The following is a 14,659-nucleotide window of genomic DNA, read 5'->3' on the forward strand; positions in this document are numbered from 1 at the left end:
GGATGACATGCTCACTAACAGGGAGGTAAAATAAACATTTGTGCATAGATTGTTTTTAGAAATAATACTTTTTGTGAGTATGGGACATTTCTGGCATCTTTTATTTCAGCTCATGAAACATGGGACCAACACTTTATGTTGCATTTATATTTTTGTTCAGTGTAGTTCAGTGGATTCAGTGGAGCACAGCTAAGGCCATGCAGGGTCAGTTGAATATACAACATTTGCATACTTAATGCTAAAGAATGAATGACATCAGAGTTCTCAATATCACGGAAACACTACACTTTATTGAAAGTCAGTTATAATACAAAACAATTCCTTAGAAATAACTTAAAGACTATATATTTAATTGAATTGCGATGGCATTTGCGTCCCTCGTCTTTTCAACCATGAAAAACACTTTATGACAAATAGTTACACACCATACACATTTTTTGTTTACATTGAACTGTTTATTAATGATAAAACATAATGCAAGTCCTTTCTACTGCAAAACTGTATCTTTAATGCATTGTTTAAAGAGACTTCGCTAGTCGTGTTAGTATCTTTCCTCATACCTCTCCTCCAGAATCTAATCGAGCATCTGACGCAATTACGTAAGATTTCAGTTCTGGGTTTCTGAGATTACTCATTACACAAAAGATATACAAGGACCTTGAGCATTCCCTCCAGGAAAAACTCTTATCGGAGGAGTAGTCTATATTAAAGAAAGTTGTTAGCTATTCACACCCTTTTAGAGTGTTATAATATGGTGTGTCTAAATAAAGTGGCATTAGTGTTAGGCTAATCAATTTAAATGAAGAGAAATTACATTGTGAGCGATTAATCATATAACTTGAGTAAATTAAGGGTTAATGACATTAGATTTGAGCAGCTGTGGTCTCCATTTAAGAAAATCCTCAATTACAAAAAATGTGTCATTTGTATTACCAACATTGCATTGTCTTTCGACAGGTGGGTCACTCCTACGCGATGCTCATCCCTCAACCGACAGTGCAGGCAGAATGGTTGCACTTTCTGACATACGACAATGGCATCATTGGTGTTACTACTCCTAGTGGTGGCACAAGGTTATCGTCAAAATTATTTAAAGTCATTGATCGGCCATATTCATTTATTTAGAATGGAATGTACCCAAATACATTTAAATAAAAACAATTAAACAAAAATTAAGCAAATGTCTTCCAAAATGCCATGCCCAAAAGGCACTGCAAATCAAGAATGACCCTGATGTGTTATTTCAAGACAGGGTCACTGTACCCTATGTCATAGCTGGATACTTCATAGGCCCATATTGGCAGCTATGGGCGTAGTATGTGGGTGTCACCTCCATCCAGGTCCTATGTTACTCATCGACCAATCAGAGTGGACACCCTATCTTCAATTGGCAACATGGGATGGAGGGTATTCACAGTTTGTCAGTTCGTCCCCCAATATTGTTCTATGAGTTCCACTTTAAAGTCTTATCTCTCACACACATGCAGGGCTCTAACACCTTTAAAGAGTGGAGTTGATTTAAATAGTCTGTCAGAACTAGGATAGGGATATATGGGAGAGGTCAGGATGGAATGCCTGATTCCCTTCACCTGGACCAGGGTGTGATTTTTAGGGGTCTGGCGGTCTGGGAGAGGCAGGTTGGGACTGTAGTTAGTGGTGTTGAGGTGCTGTGGTGGGGTCCTTCTCTCCTCTCACACCTCCATTGGGCTCTGGGGCCCCTCTGTGCCCTGTGGGGGGTCTGGCTGTAAACGGCAGATAGGTTTGTTGCACATAGGGCAGACACTGCGGATCTCCAGCCATTTTAACAGACACCTGCGTGGGGGCAGAGCGGGGAAGGTATTATGTTATAGACATACAGAGAGAGAGAGCAAGAGAGAGATAAAAAGAGAAAGAGACTGACAGAAAACAGAGGAAAATATTTACAATGTACAAACAGTGAGCATAGCCTTGCTATTGGGAGAGGCCGCCATCGGCAGACCTGGCTCTCAAGAGAAGAAATGTGTGCCCAATGCCCACAAAACGTGGTAGAAACTGAGCTGCACCTTCGGACAAATGTATGAGGATATGAGACACACATATTTCCCTCAGATTTCTAGGATCCAAAAAGAATTTGAAAACAAATCAAATATTGATAAGCTCCCTTATCTGTTGGGTGAAATACCGCAGTGTGCGATCATCGTAGCAATATGTGTGACCTGTGACCTGTTGCGATAAGAAAAGGGCAACCGATGGAGCACAAACACCAAAGTAAATAAAACCTATATTTATCTGGTTATTTATTTCCCCTTGCCATCTGTACTTCTACTATTTGCACATTGTAACAACACTGTAGGCAGTTAATAATATAACAATTCAGTGAAGGTTAAACTCTACACACCACCCTGCAAATTACTATATAGGTCATTGGCTACTAACATGTCAAACATATCCTCTGAGAGAAGTCATTAGACTAGGGCAGGGTTGGCAAACTCATTTTGCCCCAGGGGCCACATTCAGTCTTCAATGAGGCGGCACTGAAAATGTGTTATATTTCATCGGGCTATACTTGGCCTTGTCTCAGGATGGTAAGTTGGTGGTTGAAGATATCACTCTAGTGGTGTGGGGGCTGTGCTTTGGCAAAGTGGGTGGGGTTATATCCTCCCTGTTTGGCCATGTCCGGGGGTATCATCGGATGGGGCCACAGTGTCTCCTGACCCCTCCTGTCTCAGCCTCCAGTATTTATGCTGCAGTAGTTTATGTGTCAGGGGGCTAGGGTCAGTTTGTTATATCTGGAGTACTTCTCCTGTCTTATCCGGTGTCCTGTGTGAATTTAAGTATGCTCTCTCTAATTCTCTCTTTCTCTCTTTCTTTCTCTCTCTCGGAGGACTTGAGCCCTAGGACCATGCCTCAGGACTACCTGGCATGATGACTCCTTGCTGTCCCCAGTCCACCTGGCCTTGCTGCTGCTCCAGTTTCAACTGTTCTGCCTGCGGCTATGGAACCCTGACCTGTTCACCGGATGTGCTACCTGTCCCAGACCTGCTGTTTTCAACTCTCTCGAGACCGCAGGAGCGGTAGAGTTACTCTTAATGATCGGCTATGAAAAGCCAACTGACATTTACTCCTGAGGTGCTGACTTGTTGCACCCTCGACAACTACTGTGATTATTATTATTTGACCATGCTGGTCATTTATGAACATTTGAACATCTTGGACATGTTCTGTTATAATCTCCACCCGGCACAGCCAGAAGAGGACTGGCCACCCCTCATAGCCTGGTTCCTCTCTAGGTTTCTTCCTAGGTTTTGGCCTTTCTAGGGGCTAGTTTTTCCTAGCCACCGTGCTTCTACACCTGCATTTTGGGGTTTTAGGCTGGGTTTCTGTACAGCACTTTGAGATATCAGCTGATGTAAGAAGGGCTATATAAGTAAATTTGATTTGATTTGATCGACGTCGAAATTTGAAATAAATTGTTTTGGGATTTTTTTATGCTCATTTCGGGCAATTGTTACACACTCAATAAAAAATGTAAATCTCAAAACGCACACGGGCCAAATTGAATGGGCTTGCTTATGTTTGACACCCCTGGACTCAGGAGAGGCAGATGGCTTGCGTTAGGGGTAAACAGGCTTATATATTCAAATGACAAAGTCACACAGACAGTAAATGCCTGTCACTTTGACACTTTATCATGGTTTTCATCTCTGTTTTTTTACATTACAATTTTATTGTTTCATTGATTTTGATGTCTTCCTTCTGAGTATACATTCAGCTGTTCACTTCATGCCATCAAAGCCAAGACTGTGGGAAGGGACTTACTTCTTGTGGAAGGCATGTGAGCAGGGACACACTCCAAGTTCGTCTCTGCTTTTGAACTCTTCTAAGCACACTGCACATGTCTGCTGTGGGATTGGAAAGAGATCACGTCAACACTCCTTCAAAAAACAAACTCTCTTCACTCCCCACCATAACCCTCTAATGCCAAGGCCAATATTCTTTCCCCCTGCTGAAACAAAATTTTCTTATTTGTAAAGTGCATAGCTGGACCAATGAAATCAACTTACTCCAAGAAGACTCAGTTTCTTTCCTGCTCCTTTCAAAACAACCTAGAAACAAAGATGCATATATATGACAGAGGAAACTATTTTATACAATAAAAGAAAAACAAAAGAACAGCTTTATAAATGAATATAAATACAACATCTGCCGATCCAAAGATGCCAAGAAGCAAAAGATCAAAGCCATCACGAATTGAGAAATGTACAAGTTTTTTGAAAAGTTTTATTTAGTGTCTGTATGCCTGACACTACAAAACAAATTCAGGCTGCATCACATCCAGCCATGTTTGGGAGTCCCATAGGGCGGCGCACAATTAGCCCAGAGTCGTCCGGGGTTGGCCGGGTTGGGCCGTCATTGTAAATAAGAATTTGTTCTTAACTGACTTGCCTAGTTAAATAAAGGTTAAATAAAAAACATTTTTACAAAAAAGGTTTTTATTCAAACAAGAAATTACCTCATTATATCCGTATTGCTCCCTTGTGCCTTGTCGCCTTAACCTGAAACATAATTATAAAAACGGATTTTCTAAAATTATTTTTGACATAATTCCATATTAGATTGATCTGGTATGAAAATATAAATGCAACATGTAAAGCGTAGGTCCCATGTTACATGAGCTGAAATGTTCCATCCAATTTTGTGCATAAATTTGTTTACATCCCTGTTAGTGAGCATTTCTCCTTTGCCAATATAATCCATCTACCTGGCAGGTGTGGCATATCAAGAAGCTGATTAAACAGGATGATCATTAAACAGGTGCAGCTTGTGCTGGGGACAATAAAAGGCCACTCTAAAATGTGCACTTTTGTCACACAACACAATGCTATAGATGTCTCAAGTTGAGGGAGTGTGCAATTGGCATGCTGACTGCAGGAACGTCTAACAGAGCTGTTACGAGATAATTTTACATTTATTTCTCTACCATAAGCCAAATGCAGCATCGTTTTAGAGAGTTTGGCAGTACGTCCAACTGGCCTCACAACTGCAGACCACGTGTATGGCGTCGTGGGGGTGAGCAGTTTGCTGATGTCACATTGTGAACAGTGCCCCATCGTGGTGGGGTTATGGTATGGGCAGGCATAAGCTACGGACAATGAACACAATTGTATTTTACCAATGCCAATTTGAATGCACAGAGATACTGTGAGGAGATCCTGAGGCCCATTGTCGTGCCTTTCATCCGCCACCATCACCTCATGTTTCAACATGATAATGCACAGCCCCATATCACAAGGATCTGAAAATATCCCAGTTCTTCCATGGCCTGCATACTCACCAGACATGTCACCCATTGAGCATGTTTGGAATGCTCTGGATCGACGTGTACGACAGTATATTCCAGTTTCCACCAATATTGAAGAGGAGTGGGACAATATTCCACAGGCCACAATCAACAGCCTGTGTGAAGGAGATGTGTCGCTCTGCATGATGCAAATGGTGGTCACACCAGATACTGACTGGTTTTCTGATCCACATCCCTACCTTTTTTAATGTATCTGTGACCAACAGATGCATATCTGTACTCATAGTTGTGACATCCATAGATTAGATTTCAATTAACTGATTTCCTTCTATAAACTGTAACTCAGTAAAATATTAGAAATTGTTGCATATTGCTTTTATATTTTTCTTCAGGGTATCTCATCTCTCTATCATATCATGTCTCTCTTGCCCAATGTGTCGGCATGGAGACCAGTTTTCCCTATAGTATTCACATGAATGTCAAATGCAAGTCACAATGTGTCTACACTTAGCTGTGCTACAGCTGCAAAGCACTTGATCAGGAGCAAATTTCCGTATGTCTTCTTGGTTCTTTATCTGGACAACAAGAAAGTGTAAAAAACATTGCCTCAGATTTGGCCAAAAAACACATTTTGCTCCAGGTGGAAACACAGTCTTAGCAAAAAGCATGGCAGCTGATGATGTCATGAGGTTGTTCAACACCTAGTATTGATCACATTGTCGTTTAAAACCTATTGTACTACCTGATTGGGGCGGCAGGTAGCCTAGTAGTTTGAGCGTTGGACTAGTAACCGAAAGGTTGCAAAATTGAATCCCCGAGCTGACAAGGTAAAAATCTGTCGTTCTGCCCCTGAACAAGGCAGTTAACCGACTGTTCCTAGGCCGTCATTGAAAATAAGAATTTGTTCTTAACTGACTTGCCTAGTTAAATAAAGGTAGAATAAAATAATAATAATTGTGTCAGCCTCAGGGTTGTACTTCCCAAATAAGTTATTTTACGTTGTAGTCTATAAAGAAAGCTACAGATGACTATGGGTTACTGAGAGTACCAAACCCATAAGTCATTGACCTTGCTTAATGATATTGCCCCTACAGTCTTAGAAAAAAGGTGTTATCTAGAACCTACACGGGTTCTCCGGCTGTCCCCATAGGAGAACCCTTTGAAGAACCCTTGTTGGCTCCAGCTGGAACTATTTTGGTTCCAGGTAGAACTGTTTGGGTTCCCTGTAGAGCCCTTTCCACAGAGGGTCTACATGGAACCCAAATGGTTCTACCTGGAACCAAAAAGGGGTTTTACCTGGAAACAAAAGGGGTTCTCATCTGGGGACAACCGTAGAACCTTTATTGAACCCTTTTTTCCCAAGAGTGTAGGTGATCACTGCCGTGCAGTAAGCCTCACCTGAACATGTAGCAGCAGAAGATCAGGCTGAGCATGAAGATGAAGAGGCCGATGCCCAGGATGATGACGTACACGTTGAGGGGCAGGTTGTAAATGTCTTCCGATGGCATCTTGCCGTAAGGGTCTGAGATCTGCGATCTTAAACCGCACAGACATCCTGAGAGGAGGAAGACAGAGAGAGGAAGAAGACAGAGAGCCTTGAGTCTACTTGACCAAACTCTACAGGCCCCTCTGTCCTCACACACAAAAGACAAGAGGAGTTCAGTTCGTGCGTCATTCTCAATAATGGATTCTGAAGCACGTTTCAGTGACTTGTGTGTTTCATTTCAAATGTAGAGAGGAGGTTTTACATTGGAGGAATTAGTATGTTTTACATGTGGCATTTCAAAACATTAAGTGGTGTGTGTGTGTTGGTGTGTTCATCTACTAAGTGCACAGAGGATGTTTTACATCTGAAACAGACTGAATCAAATGAAATGTGGAATTTGGAATGTCTTATTAGCATAAATGTTTTGTATTATTTTATACTGTGAAGTAGGCTGCACATTGTCTGTCTGGCCAGCACTGGACTCCTGGTTAATCGCATTGCATGTGTGCTCCCAAGGCTGGGCATGCATATTGCTTACTGTTAGCCACTCAGCAGCTTCTTGTTTCAAATATCAATGTAACACTACTTCCATTGTTGAACTTCATTGAGTTGCACAAACTTTACACAAAGTACTAAGTTACTTCAACTGAAAAGTGCGCTGTCAGTGGGAGTGGGGTGTGTGTTGGACCAGCTCCCCCATTAAGGCCTGTGTGTGTGATGTGTGATGTGTGATGTGTGTGTGTGTGTGTGTGTGTGTGTGTGTGTGTGTGTGTGTGTGTGTGTGTGTGTGTGTGTGTGTGTGTGTGTGTGTGTGTGTGTGTGTGTGTGTGTGTGTGTGTGAGTGCGTGCGTGCGTGCGTGCGTGTGTGTGTGTGTGTGTGTGTGTCCCATGTCTGAAGGCCACCCCAGCAGCCAGGCACTCCATAATGACAACAAAAAAAACACTTTAGTAACATTCATTGGAGGCTAATCTGTTATGAAACATTTCCATAACCAATGTCTCCAGCACAGAAATATTCCACAACCACATATTCTCTCCATTCACGGTCTTTTAAAGACAAACTCTATCCCTATAATTAAACATCTAAAAGCAATTACATAGGAATAACAACCTTCTTTTTGTTGGACTGGAATGTGTTACACATCCCACATGTTATCTATGATTGTATTTGAGATTTTTGTGTATTTTTGTGCATTTTAACTGTTGCTTGTATTCTATAAAATGTGTAAATTGTAAAATGCAGATCACCCTTGTAAAGGAGACCTTGGTCTCAATGGGACTTCCTGTTAGCAAGTGAGTTTTTTCAATAACAGTTTATGATCAATAACATAAAAGGTTCCACTGAAATCTAACAATACAGCTCCAACTATCATCTTATTATCAATTTCTTTTAACCAATCATCAATCATCTAACATCTAAGTTAGTGCAGTACAAGTTGAGATCAGGCAGCACACTGATTGTGTGGCTGTTAGCACCAGCAAAGGGTGCTTTACTATTTTTAGACAAAGGAATTAATTTAGCTTCCTTCCATGCCTGTGGACAGACACACTCCTTTTAGGCTTTGGTTAAAGACATAGCAAATATGCGTGGCAATATAGTCTGCTAGCATTCTCAATAGTTTCCCAACAAGGTTATCTATACCTGGTGGCTTATCATTATTGATGGATAACAATAGTTTTTCCACCTCTCCCACAAGAACTTGACCAAATTCAAATCAGCATTCCTTCTATTTCATTATTAGATCTTAATATGATAGTTCACTATTCAATGTTGTCATTTCACTTCTAAGTTTTTCCACTTTACTAGTAAAATAGGCACCGAAATGATTGGCAAAATCGAAAGGTTTTGTTATAAATGACCCATCAACTTCAATGAACGATGGAGATGAATTCGGTTTTCTGCCCATGATATCATTTAAGGTACTCCAAAGTTTTTTTACATTGTGTTTTATGTCATTTATCTTTGTTCGGTAATATCATTTATTATTATTTTTGTTAAGTTTAGTCACAACTTTTCTCAATTTACAGTATGTCAACCAATCCACTGAGCAGTCTGATTTGTTTGCCACCTCCTTTGCATAATTTATTTGAACCATAAAATGCTTCAATTCATCATCAATCCAGGGGGTTCTAACATTTCTCACAGTTAGTTTCTTTACAGGTGCATGCTGGTCAACACTTGGCATGAATCATTTTACTTACTTACTTACTTACTTACTTACTTACTTACTGTCTGTCTGTCTGTCTGTCTGTCTGTCTGTCTGTCTGTCTGTCTGTCTGTGTGTGTGTGTGTGTCTGTGTGTGTGTCTGTCTGTGTGTGTGTGTGTCTGTGTGTGTGTGTGTGTGTGTGTGTGTGTGTGTGTGTGTGTGTGTGTGTGTGTGTGTGTGTGTGTGTGTGTGTGTGTGTGTGTGTGTGTGTGTGTGTGTGTGTGTGTGTGTGTGTGTGTGTGTGTGTGTGTGTGCTGTGTGGGTCTGAGGGGAGATGGGGAATTGGGTACTTTCAGTCCATGCAGCCATTTCAGACCGTCATCAGCAGAACTATCTAGGGAGAGAATGTTAAGCAACCCTAAGGTCTAATGCCACACATAGTCCCACAATGAGAAGAGTACTTTCTGGGTCAAAGGTCCCTCTTTGCCTGTGTGAAGGTCAGGCCAGAAGGGCCATTCCACCGGCTCTGTCTCTGAGGGGGGTGGAGTGCTGGGTTTGGGTTAGAGGGGTGGGGGGCATTTGTAATCTTAGGAGGATGTTAGTAAATCATTGATAGTCAAGCTCTAAGAGGTAGGCCACTCTGTGAACACATATTATCTGGGAGAGTGTTTAGGGCTCAGCGTTAAAAAGAAAGGCACACAAAACAGGCAGGACCATAAGAGTCGTATCCACTCAGATGTAAACCAATTGTAATGTGACAATGCATTGTTACACCACAAACACAAAGGTCATTGTTACGCGACTAAACATTGGAAGGACATACTCACCGTTACACCACCGGACAGGGTGCATGAAATCAGCTTCCAGATGGCCAGAGACCCAGGGAATCAGTGGATTGGGGTCAAAATGTCTGAAGTCACTCACGGCCACTAGGGTCACTGTGTCTGCAGTCACAACCAGTCCTAGGTCTTTGTTTGTTGGGGTGCAGACCGATCGAGGAGATTGTCCCCAGATAAGTCACTGTCTTCCAGACAATGACGTGAGTCCAAACTCTTCTGTCCCCAATGAAAAGGACTGATTACTCAAACATTGTTGTGTTTGTAGACTATGAGTCAATCCCTTTGGGATAAAACTCTCAGTTCCTCAAGAAGCTCTATTGTGGATGATGGTCTGTTTTCCAGTAAAACATTACAAAAACAAGTCACTCGTTGTTGAAATCCACTCTCCTTTGAGATGATTTAGGTAAGCATGATGCGAATAATCAAGCAACAATGTCATCAGGAATTGATAGCTACTTTTTTCAAGCAAAAATCAAGCTCAAAACAAGTGTGAAAAGGTATTGTGGAATCAAATATAGCCGTATTGCAATGGCTCCACTCTTCAAATAAACAACAAGATATCCGGATCATAGCGTTGTTTATATTAGGATATAAACATCCAAACCTGGCAGGTTAAAGACACATCAATGTCATTGGTAATAGTCCAAAAGGAGAGAAACATTGTCACAAGGCTTACCCCTACCTCCCCTGCTCCTCTGAAGTCCTCTGTTTGACTCTCCTTCTCTCTCTTTCTCTCTGCCTCCTCCTTCCTCCTTCCTCTCGACATAGATTTCCTCTCTTGCTGTTAAAACCTGCCTCTGCCAATTATGGGAAACAAAGGAAAGACGTGAATGGCTCCCTGCAGCGCCCAGTGTTCCTGTGAAAGCAGCTCCTCATGCCCGCACTGGCGTTGTGCTCTCTGCTCTGTCAGCCCCAGCCATCTGCTCCCCCCCTCCTTCAAAACAGACAAAGAGGAGGTGAAAAAAAGAGAGAGAGAAAATGAGCCTAACACTGCTAAGTTTAACCCAGGCAGCAACTCTCCTCTGGTCCCAGTCTCTCTTTTTCTCTCTTGGCTCTCAGTCCTGCTTCCTCATAATGGAGCTAGTGAGCACGCCTCCTCAGCTCAGTTTGTAAACATATCCCTGCCCATGTGATTCGCTGTCTGCATCACAGCTCTGCTTTCACCCGCCCCCTCCTTTCTCTCTGCCTTGCTCACTTTCCCTCTCATTTTACCCCCCCCCCCCCCCCCCCCCCAAGCAGGCAGGCAGCAGGCAGACAAATGGGTTTAGTTCCTGGCCGACTACATTGCAGACGCCATGCCAACGCATGGATACATATTCAACATATCAGCTAACCACATCATACGATATAGCAATCTGATGCTTGACTGCACAGTCAATGACGTGGCAGTGGTGGCACGCAACTTTTGGTTGATGCAATGCAGTTGGGCAGGAACTCGACCATGGTAACATAGACAGACAGACAGACATGAGGACAAACAGGCAAACAGATAGGTACACATGAACGGCTTCTAGACCAGGGATGGGCCGGGGGGTGGGGAGGGCATGTGGGTACTCAGCCCTGCGAGCAACTGAGGCCTCTCATGATGAGTTCAGATAACTGTCCTATACAGATAAGCAGACATTCAGATAGGTTTGACAGTCGGACAATCAGGCAGCCAGGGAATCTGATAGTCAGACAGACAAGCAGATAAACACACACACAGACAGACAAAGACAGACAAATTTAGCGACCATCTTAGAGATACTCAGGGCGACAGGAATAATAGGTCATTTTTATGGAAAATTACGAAGAAAAAAGCAACAGAACTGAATCCTGACAGAGAAAACGGTGCTCTGTCTACGAGCTGGTGTTTGGAAGTGCAGGATGTTACAGTAACAGGCCATCTAGTCTGAGAGCTTGTCTCCTATTGAGAGGGAGGGTAAAACACCTGCATAAAATGTTCTGTTAAACATGGACCCTGAACTAGACACAATAAGCATGTAAACACAAACTCAGAAAAAATACTATCGTCCTTTATCAATCATTACAACCATTTGAAAAGTGGAAGAGAACAGAAGTAAATGGGGAACAATGACAGTGTAACGTTGGGAACATCAGTTCAATCCATACTTGAGTCCATTCCGATTTACTTCTAATAGTTATCATGTGCCATCACTAGCCGAAGGGTGTTATAAATATAAATGTGGGATAATACAAGTAAAAGACGAATCTACCTAGGTCAGTGTTCTTCAACCCTGGTCCCGGGGACACATCAGGTGGGCATGCTTTTGCTCCAGCCCTGTGCTTACACACCTGATTCTTTCAACTAATCAAGGACTTGACTATTAAGTTAATTAGTTGAATGTGTCAGTGCTGGGCTGGAACAAAAGCCTGCACTCCCAGTGGGTTCCCAGGATCATGGCTGAAGAACACTGGGGTGTCCAGTGCCAGTCAGCTCAGAGTGTCCATCTCTTTCTCCATGGCGTCTATGTTGTTCTCCAAACTGTATTGAGCCCACTTGTTGAGGCGGCTATAGAGGGGCAATCCCTTTTTCTCTCTGTACAAGCAGATCCCAGTGATCCGGTTCCACTCTGTACTAGAGATGGGGTTGGCACTCTGGTGCTCCTCCAGCTGCTGTTTCTCCTCTTTTTCCAGGTCCACGAAGCCAAAGTAGCTCTTCACACTCTCAACAGCCAGGATACGGGAGTGCACGTTGGCCGTGCGCTGGAAGAGGTCGTGCTCGTTGGAGCGGAACTGGGACCAGTACGCCTCCTGTTGGTAGCCCAGGGGAGAGCAGCAGCGCTTCATGCACAGCAGGAGGAACAGAACCACTGCCATCCCCGCCACCATCAGCCACCCTAGCAGCTGAAAGGAACAACACCATGACAAGTCACCACAGGAAGAGAAGCCGAACAGCCAAGAAACGAATTCAGGAAACATAAGGGCAATGATAAGCCTTTTAATGTAATGACACCGTGATAAATCATTTGAATTTGTACTTCCTCTTTCCACCAACTATAATGCCACAAACATAGTGTTATCAAACACACAGGAAAAGAAAATGGAATAGTGGATTTAGATCAAATTAAATACCTGAGACTCATACTTCAGCCGGCGTTCAATCTCCGCCCAAAATCCCTGCATCTCCTGTGGGACCGTGGCCTTACAGGGAAACCTGGCCATGACCTCTAACCCCTGTCCAGAGGGAAAACCCTCCAAGGTTGAAGGGTCCACAAACTCACTGAGGGCACAGACATAGGCCTCCCCACGTAACAGTGAGATGACAGCCCACGTCACGGGAGCCACGGCCGCTCTGCCAATGATAGTGCCCAGGACGGCGAAGGCAGCCGCCCCCGATAGTTTCCGGCACCTCCTGAGGCGGCACTCAGACACCAGATCCCAGGTACTCTTATTCAGCATGATGCCAACGAGGTAGAATGCCAGGGCGGGCACCCCGATGGCTGCCAGGCCATAGAGATAATTCCGCCCGGAGGAGCACGGGCAGTCGAAGGCAAATATGTTGTACATGGTCTGACTGGCCACCGTGCCCAGGGCTATCAGGCCATTGAAGATCATTACATCCTTGCTCTTGAAGAAGAGCGAGACAAACTTGAAGTTCTCTGTGATGAGAGCAGCCATTTTGAAATGTTTGGTGTGTTGTCTGACACTGGAGAGCAATGGAGGGTTTTCCTATTTTGGAGCTTGCACACTGGGGAGTCACGCTAGAGAAAGTGAGGGAGATACATGAGATCTTTGTAATCTGAGCTGCCCGGTAAAATAATCTGGTGATGAGAGCATTCTATGCATTGGTAATTGAGGCTGAAACAACTGGGAATGCCTACTTCATTGACTAATGGATTTGATTTTATCGAAGAACATAAAATTATGTTTATACATGTATTTCCTGGTAAACTGACGCATATCAACTGCATAACTTTAGCATTGGTTCATAATAGCACATTCTGTGTAGAGCTAAAGCCTTAAAACAAGCCATGTGATTCCACAGGAAAAGAACAGAGAAGAAAATCTGGAATCAATGAAGTCATGCAAACTTACATTCTATAGCCGGGAGATAGGATATTTGAGGTACATTCTTTGTGTAGAATGGTTGAAAAACAAAATCTGTGAGTAAAAGCAAAAATGGGTATATGATTTCCTAAAGTACCAAAGAGTCCATGCTGGTAGGTTCGGGGGGAGAAACATTCCTCTTCATGTGTGTTGTCTGGGGTCTGGGCATGTTCAGTGACTCATCGTCAGGAACTGCCCTCCGGTTTCCTCTCCCAGTGGAAAAAAAGTTTCTTTTTTTAACTGAAAACATGTGTTGAATGATCACAGAGCAACATGGTGGCTGCAAGCTGACTACTATCTCAGAGCAACTGACTACATGTAAGGAACTACACATAAAATATAAACAATATTCAATTGCACTTTATTTTACAGTACAGAAATTACCAGTTGTTTACCAAAACACATGTATGGTAAAATGGTAATTACACAGTAGTAACCAATTAATTACTTTTAATTACAGTTGCCCACTTTCATTAAATCTATCACCATTAGTACCAGGTACCTTTTGAAGAATAAATAGCATAATGTAAAGTGTTGAATAACCCAGTCCATCTCTAATTTGCATCTGTCTGATATCCATGGAGTTGAGGAGTATGTAAAATGAACTATGCAGAACAAGTCAGTCTAAATCCCAGCACATTCCAATACCCCCAGGCACATAGCTTCTAGGTCCACTCTCTAATGAATAGTTTAGACATAATTGTGTTGAATGTATAGTATGCAGCCCATGGAAAACAGTAATAAGCGAATAAGTACTATTTACACACACACACACACACACACACACACACACACACACACACACACACACACACACACACACACACACACACACACACACACACACACACACAC

At 42.9% G+C, this 14,659-nt stretch overlaps 2 protein-coding genes across 2 annotated transcripts; both read right to left on the reverse strand.

Moving 5' to 3' along the window:
- Window positions 1–270: 270 nt before the first annotated feature.
- On the reverse strand, window positions 271–10,880 carry LOC129836270 (RING finger protein 122-like). The gene is made up of 6 exons (XM_055902201.1): window positions 9,743–10,880; window positions 6,680–6,836; window positions 4,493–4,535; window positions 4,044–4,085; window positions 3,799–3,881; window positions 271–1,812 (listed from the first exon to the last, which is right to left on the reverse strand). The coding sequence occupies exons 1-6, from the start codon at window positions 9,765–9,767 to the stop codon at window positions 1,692–1,694; spliced, it is 471 nt and encodes a 156-aa protein (XP_055758176.1). The 5' UTR covers window positions 9,768–10,880; the 3' UTR covers window positions 271–1,691.
- Window positions 10,881–11,036: 156 nt separating this feature from the next.
- calhm2.1 (calcium homeostasis modulator family member 2, tandem duplicate 1) lies at window positions 11,037–13,971 on the reverse strand. Its single transcript, XM_055901670.1, has 3 exons — window positions 13,793–13,971; window positions 12,830–13,458; window positions 11,037–12,601 (listed from the first exon to the last, which is right to left on the reverse strand). Exons 2-3 carry the CDS (start codon window positions 13,373–13,375, stop codon window positions 12,188–12,190), a joined length of 960 nt encoding a protein of 319 aa, XP_055757645.1. The 5' UTR covers window positions 13,376–13,458; window positions 13,793–13,971; the 3' UTR covers window positions 11,037–12,187.
- Between the last annotated feature and the right edge of the window lie 688 nt (window positions 13,972–14,659).

Source organism: Salvelinus fontinalis, chromosome 37 (assembly GCF_029448725.1).
Source record: "Salvelinus fontinalis isolate EN_2023a chromosome 37, ASM2944872v1, whole genome shotgun sequence".
Lineage (NCBI taxonomy): Eukaryota > Metazoa > Chordata > Actinopteri > Salmoniformes > Salmonidae > Salvelinus > Salvelinus fontinalis.